The sequence below is a fragment of the Magallana gigas genome, chromosome 5, assembly GCF_963853765.1.
Source record: "Magallana gigas chromosome 5, xbMagGiga1.1, whole genome shotgun sequence".
Classification (NCBI taxonomy): domain Eukaryota; kingdom Metazoa; phylum Mollusca; class Bivalvia; order Ostreida; family Ostreidae; genus Magallana; species Magallana gigas.
The window spans coordinates 41122560-41148418 of record NC_088857.1 but is presented as its reverse complement, the minus strand read 5'-3'; the positions used below and the strand labels follow the sequence as shown (position 1 = coordinate 41148418).

Sequence of the window (25859 nt, the reverse complement as noted above, 5' to 3'; positions counted from 1 at the left end):
TAAGAACAAACTTTTTTTCAGATTTTATGGGCTCTCGCCTTTTAATTATTCAGCTACTTATTATTGTCTCTATTTCTTAGCATCCGAAACAAATTTATCAGAAGATGACATCATCAGAATTCACGACAACCATGGTAACACCATAGAGTTACTGGGGAGCGGGGGTCAGTACCTCAGCGCGAGCAATGTCAGGTCGGGGAGGTACCCTAACCCCGTCACTAACATCCCTAGGCTGAGAAAGATGAACGTCAACGAAGATGACATCTTTCTCTGTGCATATCCAAAACAGGTATGATGTAGTGAAAGTAATAAAGAGCTAAAATTTTACTTAAATATTTTAATGACAATGTTGAAAAAAATAGAGCAACTTTATGATACAGGGCATACTGCAACACTGATAATTGCAGCTAGTTTTGTGGGTTTTTATTATCATAAAAGGAACACATTGGACCTTGGAAATTAAGACCATGCTTCTGCAAAAAAGAAAGTTACATGTACGAGTTCCAGATTCCAGAGAACCTACAGACTTTAGAACCACCCCGTGTGTTCAACACCCACGTCCGTCCAAATAACCTACCGGAACAGTTCTTTGAGAAACGATGCAAAACTGTGTTTGTTCAACGTAACCCAAAAGATATAGCGGTATCATTTTATTACCACTATAAGGACTTGATCAAATTTGGTGGCACTTTTAAACAGTTTATGGACTTCTTTTTGAAAGAAGATGAACCAGGTAAATTTCAATTGAAATAGCAGTAAAAGGGTATTTTGCAGCTGTTGCAAATGTTAATAAAACCAATGAATTGGGATAAATGCCTATTTGCGGAAGTACTTTTTTTTATTACCATAAGTAACCACTTTTTGACATTTTGTCCTCATGAAATTTGCAAAATGTATACATGAACAATTTAAAGGTATGATTCAAGCATTCTCATTGTAGTGTTACACTGCGCCTGGTATAAATATACATTAGAATGGGAACAGTTCATTAGAGAAAATCCACATCATCCTGTTCATTGCATCATGTACCATGGGCGATATTTTTCTGCTGAAGATCCAACAAATCATTGTTTTTATACCAAGTCATAACTGTATACTTTTCCAACCTTTTTTAATTCTTAATTTGTCAAATGCAATTTTCAAAGAAATACACTTTATTGGCATTCCTATGTAGCGAGGATCTCCCATCTATGATCTTCATGTTTTATATGCATTTATGACCTTTTGATCAGTAGAGTTTTTTTCCCAGTGCAATGTAGAATTATTGTTCAAATACGTATTTGACTACAAGTATTTTTTTAATGATTTATTCATTTTGGGTATCAATGTTTTACTTAAAACTAACGCAAGACAAACTGAGTATAACATCTTAGAGAGAGTATAATTGATTAGTCTGTTTTGAATGTGATGGATTGAATGCTTCATGTAGATCAAGGATGTGTGTAATGATTATGACCCGATTATCAGTAGATACTGTTTTATTGTGTTCTGTATACGTACTTATTGGGTATTGTATTAAGCTGAAAAGTGTACTGTCTGCTTAGATTAGTATAAATCATGATGGGAGCTGGCAACAGATTTTTAACGTGAAATTGCATTATATGTATAGCATGCTGATTGTGTAAAGCGGAATTTATGTACATATATAGAGTAACTATTAGTAACTACTTTTGAAACTAAGCATTTTATTTTTTACATGACTCTAAATCATTTGTGACTAGCTTTTATTTATCGCGTGCGCGAATATTTTAAAAAGGTTTAAAAAAAAAAAACTTGTCGCCATGTGTATCTTTTGTCGTAAATTATCATTTTCTTTTTAAAATAGACTGTCTGTGCAATATTCCTCATACATATTAACACTATCAAAAGGGCAGCAACTACAAAAAACCTCTTAAATGTCATTTTTCCCCCAAACACCAATAAACTGTTAGAATTCCTAAACTGTTGGTTTACATGTATGGACTTGTCCTTGATTCAATATATTCCCCGTGCTTTGATAAACTTTCCCAGATTTAAAGAAATATGAAATTAAACTCGTCGAATTTTGAATATTAGATAAATTTAATATATAAATATATATTTAATATGATTCGGAATATATTCGATAATAATATATAAAATCTTCAGTAATGAAGCTCAAATTCAAAATACTTTCCCCTAGAATGAAAAGACGGTATATAAAAAAGAATAAAAGAATTACCACTTTGCAACTGGGAAAAAAACCAAACGCTTTTCAATTCTGCGTAAAACATGAATAAAAAAGTAATGTACAATTCTTTTTTTAAATCCTTGTGTCAGGTAAGTTGAAAACAGTTTCTTTAGGTAAAACTAAGATATTGTTTTTACGTGTATTAATAGTTTTGTGTTCAAGACATCGCCGTCATTAGAGGTCACCATCGAATATTTCTCAACGTTCAGTTTATTTGAGTGTGGAGTAAAAGAAGAAAACGCTTAATATTGTTAACAGTTTTCGTACTCTTGACGATATACTGGTATATATACTTCAAATTTTCTTTTCCTGTTTTGGACCTTGATACATGAATTGAACTGTTGGATAAAATATGGCGGAAAATATTAACAAGTGAAGAAAGTTTAAACCGATTAATATTGAATAAAATAATTCAAACAGATAAATATTAAAAAGTGCATAACGTTGTCATTTTTCACAAATGTTTGATCTTCGATGTAGTCTAGTCCGATTTAGTCGAAAAAAAAACCTTTACGGCAAATAATTATTATTTGGTCCAGCATGATTTTTGATCATAATTCATGAAAATGCGCTGATTCCAAAAAAATATGCTGGCCTTCATGGAAATGGCGTTGAGTAGCTCAAAATGGCGATTCAAAATGGCGGACACCCAAATTTTATATTTTTTTTCTTAAAGTCTTTTCATTATTGACAAACAATAATGAATTGATCCAGCTTAGTATTTAATCATATCTAAAGTGTGCTAAGTTTGGAAAAAAATGCTGGCCTTCCCCAAAAAGCGTTAATTAGGTCAACATGGCGATTCAAAATGGCAGATACCCAGATTTTATAATTTTTTTCCTAAATAATTTAAACTAGGGAAAACGCAAAAAAAAAACAATAATGATTTAGTCCAGCAAAGTTAATTTTGCATATTAATTAAGTCGTGCTTAGTCTAAACAGTATGCTTGCTATGACAAAAATGGCGCTAATTAGGTCAAAATGGAGGCCAAAATGGTCGACTTGCAAATTCTATAATAATCTTAAGTCTAAATATATATATATATATATATATATATATATATATATATATATATATATATATATATATAATTAGGTGTGCTGAGCCCACAAAATATATTGATCGCGATAAATAGTTAAAAATGGTGGACAGCCAGCTTTCATCATTTTTCGTCTCACAGTCTCTTTAATGGAAAAAAATAACTATACAGAATCACAAATTGGTCTAGCAAAGATATTTATCATAATTAGGTTGTGGCAAGTTGATGAAATTTGTTGGTCTTCATGAAAATGACGTTAATTTTGTCAAAATAGGAATTAAAATTGGTGTATACTAGTAGCCAAATCTCATTAAACTCTATAGAGACTACTAAAGGCCTCTTAAATGGGGAAAATGTTTGAATATCATAATTTCAATACTAATGATGTAACTGACAATCAAATTTGAACACTTGTATTAATAGAAAAAACTCCACCAGCTTTTTATTTGAAAAAAAATCTGTTTTCCCTTATTAAGCTACAGTATATAATTATGTTATTTATACAATTTTAGTTTTAAACTAGACTCTTGTTGCTATAGCAACAAAAAGGTCTTCCGTTCCTCATGTATAAATCTGAACAAAAGATCCATTTCTCTTGTAAACAGAAAATGGATATTATTTATACTAAAAAGGAATTCCCAAGAAATGAACAAAACAAAAAGACAAAACGTCATTTTTGAGTACTTTCTGTGACGACCGGAAGTTACGCCGGATCATACAAAGCATAGTAAACATATCTTCATACATTGTCTTGTATTTCCTCAAATTTTGGATGTTCAAGTTTTTGTTAGTTATAATATCTCGTTGAGAAATGGTTTTTGTCTCGGGACCGGAAAGGAACGAACGGAAGTGATTAAGAAATTGAAAATACGTATTTTAGTACATTTACCTATGATAAGTTATTGTTCGTCACATTGAGAAAATGCTAAAAAAAATTCTAATTAAAAAAAAACAACAACCTTTTATTGCTTGAACACTTCGAGTGAAAACCGGAAGTGACGTACGACCAAATGGAACCCGTTAAACACATGTTCATTCAAATGTCCATTATCCATACAAGTTTTGTATCTTGATCTCTCAAAGTTTCTGAGATCTAGGGGGTAGTTTGTTTTTTAAAAAGAAGGCTACCTGAGATATTTGAGATGTCTCAACGGAAGTAGAACTTTTTTGGGGTTTTTTACGATCTGTGGATGACTTCCTGTATTTTTATAACTAAAAAGTTACTTCCATGCTAAATAACCAACATATTTTTAAAAAATCCGAACTTGGTGTACTTCCTGTGACGACCGGAAGTTACGCCGGATAAAACAAAATAGTGGTAACACGTGTCCATACACAGGTCTATAATCCTACAAAGTTTGGTTGTTGAAGTCGTTACCGATTTTGAGATCTCGTCGATATAAGGTTTTTTGTCTCAAGACAGGAAACGGACAAACGGAAGTGCTTAATGAAATTTAATTTTTTTTACTTTCCTATTTTACATTATTATTCATCGAAGTAGCTAAAACTATCAAATAAAAACAGTTTTATGGATAAACAGTTTGATTTGTTTGAACTCTTCCGCTGTGGACCGGAAGTGACGGAAGACAAAATGAAACTGTTTAAACACATCTTCAATCAAATGTCTATGATTAGTGAAAGTTTCGTGTCTTAATCACGTACAGTTCCTGAGAACTTGCGGGTACAAAATATGTTTTAAAAAAGCTTCCTGAGATAATCGAGATATCTCACCGGAAGTAGATTTTTTTTGTTTATTTAACATTGTATCGGATGACATATGTAAGGATCTATACTAATATCTTTATTCTATGGGAAATAAATTAGATATGTAAAAACAAAATTTTTTGAAGTGCCTCCGGTGACGACCGGAAGTTACGCCGAACAAAACAAAAATGTTTAAACACATCTACAACTATAGGTCTATCATCCCACAAAGTTTGGATGTTCAAGTCTTTACCGTTTCTGAGATCTCGTTGGTACAAGCTTTTTCAACGCGGGACAGGAAACGGACGACCGGAAACGATTTTTGATAAAATGAAAAAAAACGCCTCGAGATATTGTCATTTTATTCCATTCCAGAAAATTTCACATAAATCTATCCAGTCATCTCTGAGAAATCTTGTGGACAAAAACTGGGAAAAAAATAATAATAATAAACTAGACACTTGTTGCAAAAGCAACAAAAAGGTCTTCCGTTTTGATATACATGTATCAATTTAACTGTAAGACATTGCTTCTCTTACATGCAAAAAAAGTTGATATGATAATTATTGTGAATGATATATCCAGACGTTACTTACATGTAAAACAACGAGAATGAAAAAGAAATCAATTTTTTAAGTACTTTCTGTGACGACCAGAAGTAACGCCGATCTAAACAAAAATGTTAACCATTTGTACAATCATAAGTCAATCTTGCCTCAAAGTTTGGTTGTTCACGACTCTGCCAAATCTAAGATCTCTTTGAAACAATATTTTTTGTCTCGGGACCGAAACGGACGAACGAAAGTGATTAATAAAAACAAAAGCTGGTATTTCTCTTACATTTGCTTAATGCACATCACTGTTTATCAGGCTAGATGAAATTCCAAAAAAGTCAGCTAAACTTGTTAAAAACAGGATTTGTTTGAACCCTTCCGGTAAGAACCGGAAGTGACAGTTGACAAAATTAAACCCGTTAAACACATCCCCAATCAAAATTCTATCAAACAATCTATGAAAGATTCGTGTCTCAATCACTTACAATGACGAAAATATTGCGGACATCAAATTTGTAAAAAGAAAAGCTACATAGAGATATTTGAGATTTACGGAAGTAAAATTTATTTGCCAATTTAAAATTATATAGATGACATATGTAAGATTGTATACTGATATTTTCATTTTATGTAAAATGAATAAAACAAATTTTTGAAGTGCTTCCGGTGACGACCGGAAGCTACGCCGAACAAAACAAAATAGTGTAAACACATGTACATACATAGGTCTATCATCCCACAAAGTTTGATCGTTCAAGTCGTTACCGTTTTTGAGATCTCCAGGAATCAAGGTTTTTTTGTCTCGGGACAGGAAACGGACAAACGGAAGTGCTCAATGTAAATTGCAATTAATAGTTTTTTTGTACTTGCCCTTTCTACTTAATTGTTCATCGACTTCACTACAAATATCAAAGGAAAACAGTTAAACTGATAAACAGCTCGATTTGTTTGAACTCTTCCTGTGTGGACCGGAAGTGACGGAAGACAAAACGAAACCGGTTAAACACATCTTCAATCAAATGTCTATCATCCATGAAAGTTTTGTGCTTTGATCGCTTATAGTTTCTGAGATCTCGTTTGTACAAAATGTGTTTCAAAAAAGCTACCTGAGATATTTTAGATATCTCACCGGAAGTAGATTTTTTTGTTGAGTTAACATCGCATAGACAATCTATGCATAGATTTATACTTATATATTTATTTTATGGAAAAAGAATTTTATGCGAAAAAGTAGTTATTTTTGAAGTGCTTCCGGTGACGACCGGAAGTTACGACGAACAAAACAAAATAGTGTGAACACATCTACAGCTATGGGTCTATCATCCCACAAAGTTTGGATGTTCAAGTCTTTACCGTTTTTGAGATCTCGTTGATACAAGCTTTTCCAACGCGGGACAGGAAATGGACGACAGGAAGTGAATTTTGACAAAATGAAAAAAACGCCTAGAGATATTATCATTTTCTATCAGTCCTGAAAATTTCAAGAAAATCTATTCAGCCATTTCTGAGAAATCTTGTGGACAAAAAACGGACAAAAAAAAATAATAATAAGAAACATTACAATCACTATAAGGTCTTCCGTTGGAAACGGAAGACCTTAACTAGAGCAAAGCTCGTTGCAAAGCAACGAGTGGGTTTTCCGCTCATGTCGAAAGCAACGCTAGAAGTACGTCTAAGAAGCAGAGTTCTAAAAAAATCGAATGATTCTTGGTACAACTTAACATGATCCGAATGTTTTTAAGTACGACTTAACCAAAAACCCTTAACCATTTCAAGAACGACTTAACAAAAAAAACCAATGTGTTTAAGTACGACTTAACAAATTTGACTTCATTTTAGGTACAAGTTTACTTTACCTTGAACTAACATCTTTTTTCTTAACCCAGAATGCAAATTTAAAATTTATGTAAAAAATCAATTTTGTTTAAAACATAATTCTGAGCAACTTTTCCTCTTCACTGCTTTTCAAAAGGTTGACCTTTCGTACTGTGTGCTCGTTGCGTCATTAATTGTCAGAAACTTATCGATGTTAAGTTTACTTTACTGTACTTCTGTGAATATTTTCTATGTAAAATTACTATGAACCAGACAACATTGAAATGGTGAACATTTCAAAGGGCCCCGCTTATGTTATTTCAGAGAATTCTGCTTTGACCTTGACCTATAACTTGAAATTTTTCCAGCTGGCATAGAACTTTTAATTCAATTTCATTCCCCCTAACATACATGCATTTTTGTTCAATCTGACCAAGATTAAGCATATTTGGAAAATAATCTACTATTTAAAACTAATTTTAAAAAGATCTGCTATGACCTTCACATTGACAGACTTGGTTCAAGGTCACTGCACGCCATTAACCAATAAACTCTGTAAAGGTAAAATATTAGCCAAATAGGGGCTAAAAGGAGAGTATATCTATGCTCTTAAAATATGGATTTTTGTGTGATCTGATATGACCTTGACTCTTCATCTACAAATATCATTCGAGGTCATTGCATATATTTTGAACAAAGGCATCATGTGGGTAAAGTATGAGGCTGAATGGAGCAAAGGGAGAGAAGATATACTCCGGACAAGGATTTTTAAAAATATAATTCTGATATGACCTTCACAGTTTCTTTTCACTGAAAATAGGTTCAAGGTCACTACACACCCTTTCACCCTTTACTCAAAAGCTCTGCTTATGTGAAGTCTGAGCCAAATAGGGGTTAGTAGAAATTATATATGCTCTCAAAAAAGGATTTTTGCATGATCCGATATGATCTTCACCCGTTACCTAGAAATTTCATGCAAGGTCACTGCACATCGTTTAACCATAGAGACACTCTGTGAGTATTAGCCAGATTGGACCAAAGGGAAAAAAGATATGCCCCAGACAAGGATTTTATATATATAATTCTGCTATGACCTTAACCTTATACCTAAAAACATGGTTCAAGGTCACTGCACATCCTTCAACCAAAGGAACCCTGTGGATGAGGTATGAGCCAGATTGGGCCAAGGGGAGAGAAGCTATGCTCCTGTCAAGCCATCTCGGATGGACAGACCGACAAATTGATCACTAGAAGGCGCCCGCATAAACATGCCTTTTTATCTAAAATAGTATCCATGCTATCTGCCCATGGTGAATAGTCATCAAAACCATTCATTAGCAGAATTTGATTTCCCTCCTTTTTAAGGTGGTATGGGACATCTGTCGATATTAATGTGGATTAAAGTACTATATAATTGAAAACTTTTCACCGGTTTAGAATTTTCAAATTTTACAATATTTAACCAAAAAATAGCTTTTAAAAATATTTGAAAAGGTAAAAATTGTAAAAACCCCAGCGGGATTCGAACTCATGACTTACAGGTTCCTAGTAAACCCTCTAACCCACTGTGCTAAGGAGTTAGGTGACCATTTTTGAGAAGAAACTACATGTACTTATATAATTACACTTTATTTTATTGTTTATTTCGATAAACAATACGTCACAACATGGAAGTGTCCCATATCACCTTAAACTCGGAACACCTCTGACCTAATAAGATCGCCGCATTAAATACAAAGTTTGATTTAACTCTAATTTGTTTATCATCAAGAAATTCTGCATCGCTGACAAATAAAGTTTTCTTCTGTATAATGAAATACCAATTAACTGACTATTCGGACAATAGCAAGTTTATTGTCCCATTCAACAGCTACTATTTCCCTTGGCTTTGCCTCATTAAATATTTGCTGTCTTGGGGGACAATAAACTTGCTATTGTCCTCATACCCAGTAAATACTAAATAGGCATATAATATCCCATCCACCTACATTTCATGTTATATAACCTCCCGTTTGTAACCTTCAATTTCACTGTAAAGTCAACATATCTGTCATAGCCGCAAGTTTCACAATTTATTTCTGCTTCTCATGTACTTAAAATTAGGGGTCTTAATATTGCTTACCAATTCCAACAAGAGACATCCCTCTAACTATTGGTAATCATTAAAATTCATTTCATGAATCTACGCAACAATGATAAACCTTCAAGTACAGTCACTCTCAATTTTACAAAAATATTGACGGTACTTTATCCGAAACTGTTCCTTGTATCTTTAACTTAGTACACTAACATTTTTATGAAAAGACGGTTTGTCTTAGAATAAGAAAGCTAATGCAATTCTGAGAAAAAGAATACCACATATTGCCAATTCCATTGAGGTTTAATAAAAATATGGCCATTTAAGTGAACCCACCATTTCCAATTTCCTTTACCCGGTAGTAAACACAGATTTACAGGGTTCTCCATAGTAAAACAATTTTATCTGACCTTTTAGAGGTCAACTTTTCTTCAACCACCTTTAAAAAGAAACCTTATTCAATACAACATATGCCTACATGATATAATCATGATAAAAGCTTCACATCACTTAGAAATACCCTTACATGTATACCCCCCACCCCCCAATCTTTTGATTTTCATAAAAAGTCATGGTTTGAAATGTTTTACCTAATTTTATGAAACATGTGGCAATTTCCTTGAGTCATTTCTCACACATATTTGAAAACAATCATCAATGATTCTAAAATGTGATCTTTATTTGTTTATTGTATGATTTGTACCATTTTAATTAACAAATAGACAGCTGTCCTGCTTGTGATTTCTTGTTTTCATGAAAAAAGTAAGCTAACAATCATATTTAGTGAATATCTAATCTATTCTGATTTCTAGTCTTCTTCTAACCATGCTAAAACAGTAAGTTACAACCTACAAGTTAGACATCTGCCTTAAATTAGAATTAAATTCAAACACGCCCAGGTAGCTGGAGACAGAGTTGATTTCAATGAAAAATGTTCAAATTTGACATGTTTTTCTACTTTTTTATGCATATATACCTTAGAAAGGTAGAAATAGGTTGTTTCTTGTTCATTTCAAAAGTAATTATCAAAGCAGATGTTATTTCAAAGTCAAATGTACATTTACATATCCTACATGTAATCTTAATGCAGACAATTAAATAGAGGGGGGGGGGGGGTTTCAATTATGTAAACACATCTAAATATCTTTATGAAATAAAAAATAAAGGAAACATAATTGTATACTTTTATTGAAAAACAAATTTTCACAGCAATTATGAATTTCTTTAAACAGCCTTAATTTTGTTTTCATAATTTCTTATCAAACACAAACCACAACATGGCATGATGCTTTCTTCAAGTTCCATTATTGTTCATGCATTATCGGATTTAATTTGAATTACCAGTAAATAGTCTGTAGAACACAAGGAATATGCATGTGGATAGAGGTGACAGGTTAATCTCAGGAGCTGACCCACAAGAATCAACAGGTACCGGTAAAAGCCATGTGGTAACAAGAGTCTCCCTTACCAAAGTAAAATTATTGCTGCAACAATGCCGCAATATTGCGGCAATATTGCAGCAACACATTTTTGTTACCAGAAACCAGATTTTAAGACTAGTGAAATGTTGCCGCTAGCTGCAACAACTTCTGGTAACATTTTGGCAATACTGCTGGAGTGTTGCCGCTAGCGGCAATAACTTCTGGCAACATTCTGGCAATACTATTAGAGTTATTTCTGTAAAAAAATATATTAACATGCACCTAGAATATTGCCACTAGCTGCAACGACTTCTGGTAATATTCTGGCTACAAAAAGTATCATACTGCCAGAAATAATTTTCTGGTAACATCTACATGTATTTGATAATTTTAATCATGAACTAATTTATACATAATATATATTATTCGATCTGGCAATACTGCATCATATTTGATTTCTGCTTTAATTAAAATTTAAGGAGAAGCCAAGCAGTGGAGGGGGGTTAAAAATTGTCAATTATTTAGATATAATTTCAGTTATAACACCTCAAAATTTGCCAGAAGTTTACCACAAACTTGTCTTTTTTCTCTGATTTATTATGCTTACCGAGCTTGCAAAAGCTTTAGCAGAATTTAGACTTATAAAATTTTACACATTCATCACATTAAGTCTAAAACTGGTATATAATTGCATGATGTACATGTCCCCCCCCCCCCCCCAAAAAAAAAAATTAATAAGTCGAAAAAATTAAATCTAATAAACATTTTATGATTAAAGTCTTATTCTACGAAAGTCTCAATTAAAAAAATCCAGTGATATTCTCTTCAATGGCATATAACTGTTATGCATGGTTAATTACGATGTTTCACTATAAAAGACAGTTTGAATCACCCCCCCCCCCCCAACTCATGTTTTACGTGAATACCCACCTGTCTGTTCTTTTGTAACGGTATGTTCTTTTTTATTAAGTTAAAATATCAGTCTACTTAGATTTGAGTATCTAAACTGCTCGATGCATGCTGAATTAAGAATTTTCGTTTGCTGTTTGTTTCCACTTTTACTTTCGTTTCAATGTTAAGTTACGCGCGCGCTGATTGGTCGATCAAATCGCTAGCCGCCAATTTTCACATTCGAAGCTGCCATGTTGTCTGCCATCGAGCCTCCTGCCATCACTGGAGATGGTGAAATGAATGAAATACGGGAATTATCTGTAAACAAGGTTAAAAAACCCCACTGTCAACGGAGTGTTTATCTGTGAAAAAAATATCAACGGCTGAACTGAGGACGAATCTGAGTGAACGAATCGAGTGTTGACATCCCCTGCACCATCTGCATGAGCACGTTTTTGAAAAAGTAAGTTTAGCAATAAAAATATATTCATTGAATAGCAGTTTAAACATGTTTGTTATAAGAAGATAAACCGAAAGACTGCGATCTACCATTATATCAATGGGTTCAACACTGTTTAAGAACCATGCGCGTATCTAGAATTTTATTCGGGGGAGGGGGGGGGGGTCCGACGGTTATTTGAGTTTGCCAGGGGAAGGGGTCCGAGGGATATTTTTGGTAATTTTATAATGTAATTTAAAAAAATTTGAAGGGGAACTGCTTAAAATATGAAAACAATTGCCAATGTGCTTAAATGAAATCCATTTATCTTCCCAGTAGGTCTGCCCTGTGTTACACAGACCTGAAGAAAACCATGAAAAAAGCTGTCACCTTACTGATTAAATGAATGGTGCAACTGGCAACCAAAAAAGAATGATGGCATAATTTGTTTAAGATTATGGAGAGGAACATATACACAACAGTGCTGAATTCCAATGTGGATATTGTTGTGATATTCTGATAGCTGTTTTTGTGATTGTTTATGTGTGAAATCAGAACTCAAAAAAAGGACATTTGGAATGCCTAGGACGAATGCCTTGATCAATCGTAATACAGCAAGTGGTTGTGCAGGACTTGTAAACAATATGGTTTGAGCTTTGCTTACGGTAAACAGTGAACTTTTGTCCATATCCGTCTGTGCGCGTTGTGTCAATCCGTCTGTGCGCGTTGTGTCAATCAAACTGCAATACATGTTATTCTGCAGCACCAAATTGTCACTGATTGGCTGAGTACTTTTAGTCAAGTTTCATCATGATTTGTTCATCATATTTGTGTTTATTGTATTTATAAAATGTGTTAAATTTAAAGATTATTAATCTTAACTGGTGTCCTTTATAAGCATGTTGAAATTCCAGTTTCAGGTCTCTAATATTATACATTATATTTTTAATTCAATACTTATTTTGTGCATGTTACATTGAATAAAATAATTTTTTTACTTCTTTAATATTGTGTAATCACAAACTTTTTTTTATTTTTTATTTTTGAAAAGTCCAAATTTAATGTAATGCAAAATGTTAGTCTTGTTGTAACCTTTTTGCATCTTTAAAAAAATAAAACTGTAGTGGCAATGAAAGATTTTTTTTTTCATTTTGGTTGTAGATTAATATAATATACATGACTGATTTACTGTATACATTTATTATTTATAAATATTGCATATATAAACCATTGATGCCAGAGCACAGAAAATGCATTGAACCAATATTTCTGCAATGTCATTTTTCTTATGCAAATGTATTGCCAGAAAGGTGTTGTCGCAACAATGTGTTGCAGCAAAACTTTTGCGGCAACATCTTTCTGGCAATATTGCCGCAATCTCATTTGCATACGAAAAACGCTACTGCAGCAACATTGCCGCAATGTATTGCCAGAAAGGTGTTGTTGTGGCAACATCTTTCTGGCAATATTGCCGCAATCTCATTTGCATACGAAAAACGCTACTGCAGCAACATTGCCGCAATATATTGCCAGAAAGGTGTTGTCGAAACAATATGTTGCGGCAAAACTTTTGCGGCAACATCTTTCTGGCAATATTGCCGCAATCTCATTTGCATACGAAAAACGCTACTGCAGCAACATTGCCGCAATGTGTTGCCAGAATGTTGCTGCAGTATTGCTGCAATAATGCCAGAATGTGTTGCCAGAAGGTCAATATTTTGGTAAGGGGCTGTTTTGAGCTGAAATAAATAAAAAAAATAATTAGCTGTGTTTACATACATGTACTAGTAATAGCTGTGTTTACATTAACATATGCATAGTATTTCTGTAAAAAATACACTGACCATGCAGTGTAATAAGTATGACATATCCCAATACATGACATAACATTTAGGCAGTACAAGATCAAAAATTTGCATATCAAGTCATAATATAATATTAAAAAAATTTTCATAGGTATAAACACTTATCAAATTGAGAAAGAGAGAGAGTTTGAGAGAGAGAGAGTTTATTACCATACTTGTAGTGCAACAGTCAATATTTCAATTCGTAAATTACAAACGAATATTACCCACCGAACAGCGTCAAAGTACATGTACTGGTATTAGCTTCTGGTATACCATTTTTTATCAATTCTACTGTGTATTTTTTGTTTGCAAATAAATTTAGCGAGGGTTTTTGTTTATTTTCTTATAAATTACATGTTTTAAAAACAATGCTACGTGTAATAAGCATAAAACATGTATGAGTAAACTTAATGAAGAATTTTTAATAGATTATTTTTCAAAGAATGTGGTACATTACATGTATGTCAATCTTTATAAAACTAGCGTATATTTCGTGCGCCATAAATTGCAAGTTTTTTGTAAATATCATTTACTTGCATGATTAGGTATATATGGTCTAACCAAAATTTTCTTCATAAAGCTACAGCTGTATGTACCACATATATGTTTTGTCACAAGTATACATTTAAAAAAAAAATACCCAAATTCCAACAGTTTAAATAAACTCAACTCATTCTCTGATAAGTTCATTGTGTTTTGTGCGTGCATATCTTATTTGTATGCTGCAACAGCAGCCAATCAGTGGTAAGCTGAATCCACAAAAAGAAAGTTTGTGTTTTAGGAGCGGGTAAATTGTTTATGCGACACTGTCAAGAAAACCACACCAAATAATAACAAGAAACATAAATATTCACTTAAATGTATTCTGTTGTAAAGTAAAGGTTTTTAACACTTATTGCATCTTGCAAAACATGTGATGACCTTAATCATCTGTCATATATCTGATATACATGTATATGTAAAAGATGGGAGAAATAACGACGGAACAAAGTGGGATTCGAACCTGGCCCTCTGAATCTCTAGTCAAGTGCTCTACCAACTGAGCTACATGTATCTGGCACCGGTATTCAAACCAGTCTGACCGTCACATTCCTCCCCCTTAAATGATCTTCACCCTCGAAGATCATCCCTGGCAGGATCGAGTTAACCTGTTAGTTCCAGGGGTTGGTCACAACACCAATATTGTAACAGGATGGGAGAAATAATGAAGGGATTTGAACCTGGGCCCCCTGAATCTCTAGTCAGGTGCTCTACCAACTGAGCTATCTGGCACTGGTATTCAAACCGGTCTGATCGTCACATATATAAAGAATTATTTTAAACAATGTTGTTCAATTAAAAAAAACACTCGCAATCTTCAGTTTTTGTCTGTAATTAATCAATATTGGCGTGCGATCAGTTCTCGCCGAGTACCATTTCTCACCAGTGCATTGTTACGTCATTTTATCAACACATAAAATTATATACGAAAATATGATGTAACAGTGCACCAGCGAGAAATGGTCCTCGGCGAGAACTGCTCGCACGCCAGTACTGCCAGTAGTCAGATTAAAAAAAGAGAATAAAAAATTACATTTAAAACATTAACAAGGACAATTTAAGTACACATCATAACTGCTAAACAAGAAAAATTATGTGAACTGGTAGAATGGTAGGCATAGTTCTAACTTGTAACCTACATGTACAAGTACATGTACCGGGTACCCGTTGGTCTGCTATACCTCTTTAATGATACAATGATCGGCATCATAAAGATATTAAAGTCATGTTTTAACTCTGAAGTCTGAAGTATACAATTTTATTTACTTGAAGTTATGTCTACAGGGTATTCATGACTACATTTGGAGTCCTCTGCACAAGAATATATGATATGTTTCTAATTAGACCCTGCTTTGAATTTTGAGTTGAAAATTCACAATCTGTTATTTTTTTAAATAGATAAATTCAGTTACCCTTTCCAGTCCCCCATGAACCTCGAGCGAGTCTAAACACCCATGAAACATGTAAAAATTACACGTTAGTAAACAAACACCCACACCATAACAAAAACATCTAACAGTGTGCACGTACTTACATGTACATCTATACTATATACTAAATTTTAACCAGTTAACAAGAAACTTTAAAAGGAGTAAAAGCCTCACCTTCTTCAGTAACATCCACATAAATCACACACTTTAATGTCCATCTTTTCTCCTTTATTACTCGTAGCTTATCAACGGCTGATCGTCGACAGAAGTGTGGCTGTCAGAATTTCCTCGTAAACGATTCACACGAGAAAAATATCCTCCTTAAACAAATATGTAGTATTGTTCCCTGTGCATGTTCATATGTTTCACAGTAACTTGAAAATGCATGTGTACACCGAAAGAATACACAACTTCTCTTCTGCATTACGGCTCTCTCTTTTCTACAATGCCGTTCGTTACTGTTTACATTCGGCGCGCGCGCGCGCGGGGGTCACAAACAGGGGCGCCCCGACAAATAGTTGCACATAGAACGTTTAAATAATGTGTGTTCATTGAATTCATAAATGATATAGATGAAAAAAATGAAATTGAATCACAACAATTTATCTAAGACGCAACACAACGTAATGCAGTAAATGCCTGGGCCTTAATGTGGCATTTGTTCGCTTGTGTGTCTATGTAGACATATTAACTCGTTCATGTACGATTCTCACATATTTGTTTTATGAAATTTGAAAAAAAAATATAGGACAGAACTTGTTTAATTTGATACCAAATGACATTATTTAATATATTAACAATAACTAAATTAATTTTTTTTCATAAAATGATAACGATTTTTGCTATCAGAAAAATACGTGTATGAGCTGCTGACCCCTAATTATAGGGGCCAGCCCTTTTTTCTTAATTTTAAATGAAAGCTCTCATTATTCTAAACAACTTTTGTTCTATATGTATTAACAAAATATTTTTAGTTTAAAGGTTATAATACAAAAAGCAGCAAAATTTCAGCCCCGAAAAAATCTTAAACTTTGGCGACAAATAGCTCAAAAACTAACAAAGAAATTACCAAAATTTTCATGCCAGCAAAATTATAAAATGTTACCGACAATTTCGCCAAATTTCATGCATCTATCATCTGTAGTTCCCGAGATCAACTCTGGACAAAAGACCCCCCAATTTTCAATTAAAGGGCAATAACTCATAGCCAGAAGTGAATTTTAAAAATTTGAAAAAAACGTCTAGAGATATTAATATCATCTACATACCCTGAAAGTTTCATAGCAATCAGACAAAAAATGTTCGAGAAATCTCGTGCACAAAATTTGCGGGAAAAAAAAAAATAATAACTAGACACGATCTCGTTGCGAGCAACGAGGAGGTCTTCCGTCCGATTTTTAGAAGAATATATGACATCATCGACTTTGATTTTCGACAACAAAACATGATATGAAAAAAAGGAGTGAAGTACTTATGCTTCATTGCATCGCTTGTTATAAGTTCTATTACATTGCTTTTTTAAATGCTTGCATTTCCTCCAATCAAGATTGAAAAGATTAATTTTGTTTACATCTCGTCCCTAAAAACCCTTATTGGGTAACGCAAGAGAAAATCATTATATTTTTAGGATATAGAAAAGTATTATACCTAATCTAGCATTAATAACCTTTCACAAAATGGCTCTCATTAAAGGGCTATAGATAATTTTTTTTAGAGCCCTTTGATCCCCTAATTTAAGGGGCCAGCCCCTTTTTCTTGGAATCAAATGAAAGAACATTTAATTCTGAAAACATTTTGTCAACAAGTGTTTAAAAATTCGTTACCGTTCTAGAGATATATGAGAAAGAAGGTTTAAGGAGCCGATCCTTTATCTCCTTATAGGGGCCGTTTGGCGAAATTTTGAAGATTGTATATGGTTAAGAACATCTTTTTGAACAACTATTCTTCTGTATTGCATTTCAAAATAGTTTTCCTTTCTGAGATATGGGTGATCAAAATTTTGGACTTTTGGTCCCTAAAATCCTTTAATTACGTAATACATGACAAAATCATTACATTGCTTGGATACATAACTGTGAGATAAACATATTTGCTTCTATAACCTTTCAAAAAATATCTCTCAGTAAAGGGCTACAGATTAAAAAATTTAGAGCCCTTTGGTCCCCTTATTTGAGGGGCCAGCCCCTTTTTCTTGATATCAAATGAAAGGTCATTTAATTTTAAACAAATTTTATTCAACAAGTGCTTAAAAATTTGTTACCATTCTGGAGATATGTGAGATAGAAGGTTTTAGGGGCCGATCCCTTATCTCCTTATAGGGGCTGTTTAACAAAATTTTGAAGGTTGCATATTGTTAAGAACATTAATTTGAACAACTTTTCTTCTGTATTGCATTACAAAATATTTTTCCTTTCTGAGATATGGGTGATCAAAATTTTGGACTTTTGGCCCCTAAAAACCCTTAATTACGTAATACATGACAAAATCGTTACATTGCTTGGATACATAACTGTGAGATAAACATATTTGCTTCTATAACATTTCACAAAATATCTCTCAGTAAAGGGCTACAGATTAAAGACTTTAGAGCCCTTTGGTCCCCTAATTTTAGGGGCCAGCCCCTTTTTCTTGATATCAAATGAAAGGTCTTGTAAATATGAGCTTTTTTTGCATTACATGTGTTAACAAAATATTTTTCAGAAAAGAGATAAAGTAAGAAAACCATGAAAAATTACGACGTTTTTTTAGTCTCAATTTTCGGGACCGGGCGAGCTTTAACGCCTTTTGAGCATGACAAATATGAATGCCAAATTGCACATCTACAATCTCTTGTCTACAATCCCTGAAAGTTTGAACTCAATATCTTTTACCGTTTAGGAGGAGATCCCTGGACAAGCCGACCCTCTGAAAATCGCTAAAACGTCATTTTCTCAAGAACGGAAATGACGTCATCAAAATAAAAAAATGTATATTAAGTTCGGATTAATATCTATTAGATCTGAAAGTTTCACGAAAATCGGTTCAGCCATTTCCGAGAAATCGCCTGCACAAATTTTGTAAGAAAAAAAAAAATAATAATAGGGAAAAAGAAACCGAACGAAAACAATAAGGTCTTCCGTTGGAAAACGGAAGACCTTAATAAGAAACAGTAGAATAACAGAAGGGTTTTCCGTTGAAAAACGGAAAACCCTAAAAACCTTACAATCACTATAAGGTCTTCCGTTGGAAACGGAAGACCTTAATGATAAAATTTGATTTGAAATTTGCAAATGTCTTTACCCGGGAAGTAGGCACGTTTACATTCACACATAAAGGTTCTTCAACCTGTGGGGCAGTTGCAAGCTATCAAATATAAGTAAGCTTTAGGTAGAAGATCTTAAGGTCATCAGTTCTAGCAACAAACAACCACCACTTAATTTTTTTATCCCATCTTGGCTGGGCATGGTAATATGGGCATGCTTATATATGTCTGTCTTCCTATCATTACCTTGGTTTTGTTTGTTTCATAAGCAACGTAAGGCAAATCCTAAGTTGGGACATATTCCCGGGCTTTGATTTTAGGAAGAAAGCAAATTAAACCGTGTCAGTAGCCAATATGTCATTGTTATCCATATAACTAAAGAACTATTCGAACTCTTTGATTTTCTGGTCAGTTAATTCCCCTTTTCGTACTTATTTCTGTTCACATATTATGTCGATTTTCTCGACATGCTGTAGAAATAAGAAGTTGGGTCACACCATATCAGTGAATGAAATGAACCAAGTGCTAATTCAAAGTTCTATAAAAGGGGAACATTTTCTCTTCAACAACAATGTCAGGGATGTTTATCGGCTTAAAAGAGGTCCATACATCCATCAGCAAACTTAGTTGTGAGGATATGTTGCAAATTAGCACTGGCATGGTCTAGCATAAAAAAGCCTCAACTTTTCCTTTGAATATGGACACGCATTGCTATACTTTCCTCAGCACTTTTGACCAAACACATGTTAACAATTTTGCAAGAGGTTCTTTTATCTTTAACAAAGACATAGACAGCTTGATTCCTTATACAATATATAAACTGTCCCTAGTAATGTTAAAAAGAGTAAAATTCTTTGTGTTGCCCAAAACATATTGTGCATACTTATTACTATAAATACAGCTAGACGATATGTTGATCTCGGCTTATTTTAATCACGAGCTTTTCCGGTGTATATGATGATATATTTAATTTAGTTAGATTTATTTGCTGGAAAGGTATTAAAGGAAGAGACAGACACATACTAGAATAGTTCTTCATGTCGTACACTGTTCCTCAGTACCTGATTGTATCTCTGTTATCATATTAGCTTATGACATCGATGTCTTTTAAGCCTGAACACAAGTTTTATAGTCCTCACTCAAACTTTGCTTTGTAAGCATTTGTTGTATTTCACGAACTTCCAGGTCGAAGAAATCGGTTCATAAAGTATAATTAAAATAAAAACCCAGAAAGTTTTAGGAACTAGACGGATATTGAAAATCATAAACACAGAATGTTTATATGACAGAACGGAAGAAATTAACAATTTTTAGTAAATTATTGAACTGTTCTCTTTCTTCGTTAAAGTGTTCCAATCTAATTTTTCATGTGCATATCTACACGTTTCATCCCTGTTAACGGCTTTAAAAGAGAATTATGAATTCTGGCTGTCGACCATTTTGACCCAAATAACGCCATTTTTGTAAAAGTAAGCATATATCGTCAAACTCATTATACCCTAATTATGAATAAAAACTTTTTGTTCGACCGGACTATAATTGTTTTAATGCTTTGTTTCTTGCTTAAAAAAACTTACCTAGAAAATGAAAAAATCTGGCTGTAGGCCATTTTAAACGCCATTTTTACCTATTTTAGGGAATTTCCGTCATAGCTAGCATATTTCTTAAGACTCAGCGTGTCTCAGAACAACTTTGCTGGACCAAAAACTTGTTGGTCTCATGCTTTTTCCGTTTTAAGAAACTTTAAAGAAAAAAATATAATATTTTGCTGTCCGCCATTTTGACATAAAAAGCATCACTTGACCTACTTAACGCCATTTTCATGAAGGCCAGCATATTTTTTTCAGACTCAGCATACTTTAATTATGATAAAATACCATGCTGGACCAAATAATAATTATTTGCCGTTAAAACGTAATTCTAGAGCTCTTTTTAGAAATTAGGACTAGACATGTCATTTAAACGTACAAATATAAGGTGACCTTTATCAGTAAAACTCTCGTCACTCCAAGTATAAGTTCACTGAATATGGGTGACGAAATGGGTATGTACACACATCAATTACTCCATGTTTGAATGAAGAACTTTAACGAAAGCGATTTGTTTAATACAATGTTGTAGAAAATACTTTTTTTTATTAAGCCCTCTTTGCCAATAATGTAACTTCAAAATTATCTTTGGCCTATATGATTATATTAAATATGACTGATACAGCATTTTACGGCCTGGGTCAGACATTTACGGAATCCAGTATGGTTTACCTTCCTTTTTTACCGATAGTTAATGTCATATAACTGGCTTTCATTACAAATGAACAAAATCTTCAAATATCATTCAATTTAAAAAAAAAATATTTCAATAGTATCTTAAGCACTTGGGCCGTATTTTTAGGATTCCTTTTTTGCTGCAAAAACCGGGTACCTGTAAAGTGCAAAACGAAATAGAAACGAAACGAAATCTACCGAAAAGAAACGAGATCCACCAAAACGAAACAAAACGAAATCAAAACGAAACGGAACCTACCGAAACTAAACAAAACAAAACAAATTCGAGGAAAATAAAATGTTTTTAACCAGTCCATTTTGATTTAAAATATATTTTATAGTGTATAATTTAGAAGTAACAAGTCTCTTTTGAAACGCAATGAAAGTATAAAAAATGCGCGTATGTAAACATGTGCATTTCTTTATATGGATTACACTTTTAAATAGATATCGCTCGTTTTAGTGCAAAACAACAAGACTGTGCTTATATATTTAACCCAAATTATCACTTTCGGGTTCTTGTTAATAGACTAGTAATCTATGTGTATGCATACTTGTATGCACAAAATCGGATTTTTATTGGTAATTCCTGGTCTGCGCTTGTCCGACACTTAAACTATGTAATAGATCATATTCATTAAAATTTACGTCATAATCATTTTACCAAAAAAAGTAACAAAGCGATAACGCTTAAACATCGACTCCAATGTAAAGCAACTTTGCTATTACCTATAACCATCATATCTTTTTTTTAAATCTGGGAATGTTTGCCTCAAACAGACATTTAGCAAATGAAAATAGGCATGTGGCCACTTTTTTTTTTATCTCCCATATACGCGATCGCAATTTGATGCAAAACTGTTGAATCGAAATTTAAGGCATTAGGTACTCTCTTAAAATCTTAAAATAAGGAATCTTCAGTAATACACCAGCAAAAACATATGCCTTGAAAAAGGGATGGGGTCCTTCTCAGAACTACCTCTAAAAAAGCTGGACCCGACAATGATCTAAAGTATAATAAATGGGCTTTGTATAATTGTTCACATAATGATATGTATGAATAACAGTAATACACTTTATGTCATTTAACTCAATGTACATGTGTTCAGTTATTTCATTATTAACATATTATTATGTTTTTAGACATTCGCAGTACAACAGTATAGTAACTTTATTTCGCATAGCAACACCATTTCGATCCGTAAATAAACAAGGGTTTTACATGTAACACGTCAATTTTGAGAAATTTGTTGTATTTAGATGATTGAGGGATATATATATATATATATATATATATATATATATATATATATATATATATATATATATATATATATATATATATATATATACCTTAACTACACTGACCTTTGCATAGTTCCTCTGGTTACTTTAAAATTCTATTTATGCCTGTCATTTTTGTTATTAGAACAAACTTTTGTTCAGATTTTATGGGCTCTCCCCTTTTAATTATTCAGCTACTTATTATTGTCTCTATTTCTTAGCGTCCGAAACAAATGTATCAGAAGATGACGTCATCAGTATTCACGACAACCATGGTAACACCATAGAGTTACTGGGGAGCGGGGGTCAGTACCTCAGCGCGAGCAATGTCAGGTCAGGGAGGTACCCTAACCCCGTCACTAACATCCCTAGGCTGAGAAAGATGAACGTCAACGAAGATGATATCTTTCTCTGTGCATATCCAAAGGCAGGTACGATGTGGTGGGAGTAATAAAGAGCTAAAATCTTACTTAAATATTTTAATGTTAATGTTGAATTAAAGTACTGAAGTACTGACGGGAGTTGATTTTATCGATTATCATTTATTATCTTGCATGGCAATTAGTTTCTAATCTGTATTTGAATTACGCACTTTTTTAAATATGGATTTTTTCGACTTTTCTGACAAAAATTTCGAGAAACCCCATATAAATCATGATGTGTAATATTTAAAGATGGATTTTAAACTACGTATAATTACTTAGTAATCGAAAAAATTCTAAAAATTGTTTGGATCCAAGCACTTTTGATATCGAACTCTAGTCTCGTTCAACCAGACGTTCGGCTGTTTCTGTTAATCTCCGACAAGCAAGAGAGCCTTTCTGCTTGTCGGAGATTAACGGAGACAGCCGAGCGTTTCTTTGAACGAGACTATATTAAACTCTGGCGTAGGAATACATGAGACTACAAAAATATCTAACTTGTTCGCATTATATTAAATCTGACTATTTTCGAAGTGTTTATAGATAAGTTTCCTTGAAAAACAATGCTCTAGCATACATTACATCGATTTTTTCTATTATTTTCAAGAACTAAATCTTGTCAGCGGTGGTGATTAGGCTTAGGTCCAAACACTGTTTCACTTTCGGTTTGCCAGAGTGACTGCATAGGAGAGTTGATTAAAATCAACTCCCAAAAAATAGAGCAACATAATGATACAGGGGATATTGCAACACTGATAATAGTAGCTAGTTTTGGGGGATTTTTTTTTATAACAGGAACACATTGGACCTGGGAAATTATGACCATGCTTTTGCAACAGAGTGCTGAATATCACCCCCACGAAAAAGAAAGTTACATGTACGAGTTACAGATTCCAGAGACGCTTCAGGCTTTAGAGCCACCCCGTGTGTTTAACACCCACGTCCGACCAAATAACCTACCGGAACAGTTCTTTGAGAAACGATGCAAAACTGTGTTTGTTCAACGTAACCCAAAAGATATATCGGTATCATTTTATTACCACTGTAAGAACATGATCCAATTTAGTGGCACTTTTGAACAGTTTATGGATTTCTTTTTGAAAGAAGATGAACCAGGTAAATTTCAATTGAAATAGCAGCAAAAGGGTATGCTACAGCTGTTGCAAATGTAAATAGAACCAATGAAGAGGGTAAAATGCCTATTTGCGGAAGTACTTTTTTTTCTTACTATAAATAACCCCTTTTTGACATTTTGTCTTCATAAAATTTGCAAAATGTAAACAGGAACAATTTAAAGGTATAATACAAGCATTCTCATTGTAGTGTTACACTGCGCCTGGTATAAATATACATTAGAATGGGAACAGTTCATTAGAGAAAATCCAGATCATCCTGTCCATTGCATCATGTACGAGCAACTTCAACAGGTGTGTGGTTTGGTGAAGTATGTCGCAATGGTATTGCTATCAATGAAACTTTTAAAAAAACCTACATCTTTAAATTGAAAACGTACTATTAACACTTTTGTTGATAGAATGCAGTCGAAGAAATCAAGCGTCTTGCTACCTTTTTGAAGACACCATGTGACGACAAACTGGCCAATCTCATTGCCGAAAAATGCTCGTTCCAAAATCTCAAAAACGCAACTTTGAAAGTAAAAAAAGGGGAAATGAGCAAGATACTTTTTAGAAAGGGTGAGTTTACACATCTGATTCACGTCATGTGTATTATAAAAAATGTTCGTCCGTATATCTTACTTAACTTAGTGAACTAAAATAACTTATTACTCACTAATAAAGTTCTATTTTTAGGAATGGTTGGAGACTGGAAAACTCATTTCACCGTCGCGCTTAACGAGAAGTTTGACCAGTATTTACAGCGTCATCCAACAACCTCGATGAATACGTATGATATATAGACTAGGACGTCTTTCCTGGGTGTCCGATTATAAATGAAGGAATAAAATGGTTGTCACTAAAATACATGTCAGTACGCATAATGTACATATATTCCTATTTCATGTTCTGTATACACCATTGCTAGTGATTTTTTTTAATCTTAAAATCAGTGTATTATTTGTTTTGAAACACGTTCTCGTTAATGTTTATGATATACATTGTGTTGAAAATTAAATTTTAAATTTTAAACAATCTTGTAACCAGCTTCTTAACTCATGAAAGAGAAGCATTTCATAACTTGAAATAGTTCAAAATTGGCAAAGTGGTCAATCCTTCTATCCCGAAAATCGAATAATCTCATCACCATTGAAAATAACCAGAACTGTATATTTCACAGATGATAGCCTTGTTGTTTAAATTGATGGTACTTTTTAAAAAAAATTAATCCCCATTCTTTTTTATTTAACCCCGAATATCTTTATTTATTCTGCTGGTCTCCTATTGCACGTCGCTGTGATTGCCAGAACGTTAACATATTCATTGTCTTCTAGAGTGGACAAAAATCTCCAGCAGATACTACTTTCTTGCACTCTACAGAGCTTTTAAATGTGTTTTCTTTGTTGTTTTTCCTTTTACAAAATGATGTGTATCCTATATATTAAGTTAAAAATGAAATAAATAAATCATGAAGGTACATATCTATGTGATATACTTATCTCAATGTCCAAATAGCAAATTCTTATCATTGTATAATGTATAGCGATTCCTTCAACAAAATTAGTG

At 33.3% G+C, this 25859-nt stretch overlaps 1 protein-coding gene and 1 long non-coding RNA gene across 2 annotated transcripts; both read left to right on the top strand.

Annotated features, from left to right (window-relative positions):
* Positions 1-425: 425 nt before the first annotated feature.
* LOC105323293 (sulfotransferase 6B1) lies at positions 426-25855 on the top strand. The gene is made up of 6 exons (XM_066085435.1): positions 426-733; positions 22978-23187; positions 23974-24294; positions 24502-24605; positions 24713-24872; positions 24990-25855. Exons 1-6 carry the CDS (start codon positions 493-495, stop codon positions 25094-25096), a joined length of 1143 nt encoding a protein of 380 aa, XP_065941507.1. The 5' UTR covers positions 426-492; the 3' UTR covers positions 25097-25855.
* Positions 11560-13184, top strand: LOC117681287 (uncharacterized). The gene is made up of 2 exons (XR_004595933.2): positions 11560-12174; positions 12487-13184. It is a non-coding gene; the product is annotated as an uncharacterized lncRNA (long non-coding RNA).
* Positions 25856-25859: the final 4 nt, after the last annotated feature.

Excerpts from the sequence above, each read along its gene's own strand:
- LOC105323293 (XM_066085435.1), top strand. The coding sequence starts at position 493 with ATGTACGAGTTCCAGATTCCAGAGAACCTACAGACTTTAGAACCACCC. Across the intron at positions 23,188-23,973 it reads CTGTGCATATCCAAAGGCAG|GAACACATTGGACCTGGGAA; the intron begins GTACGATGTGGT and ends TTTTTATAACAG. Across the intron at positions 24,873-24,989 it reads CAAGATACTTTTTAGAAAGG|GAATGGTTGGAGACTGGAAA; the intron begins GTGAGTTTACAC and ends TTCTATTTTTAG.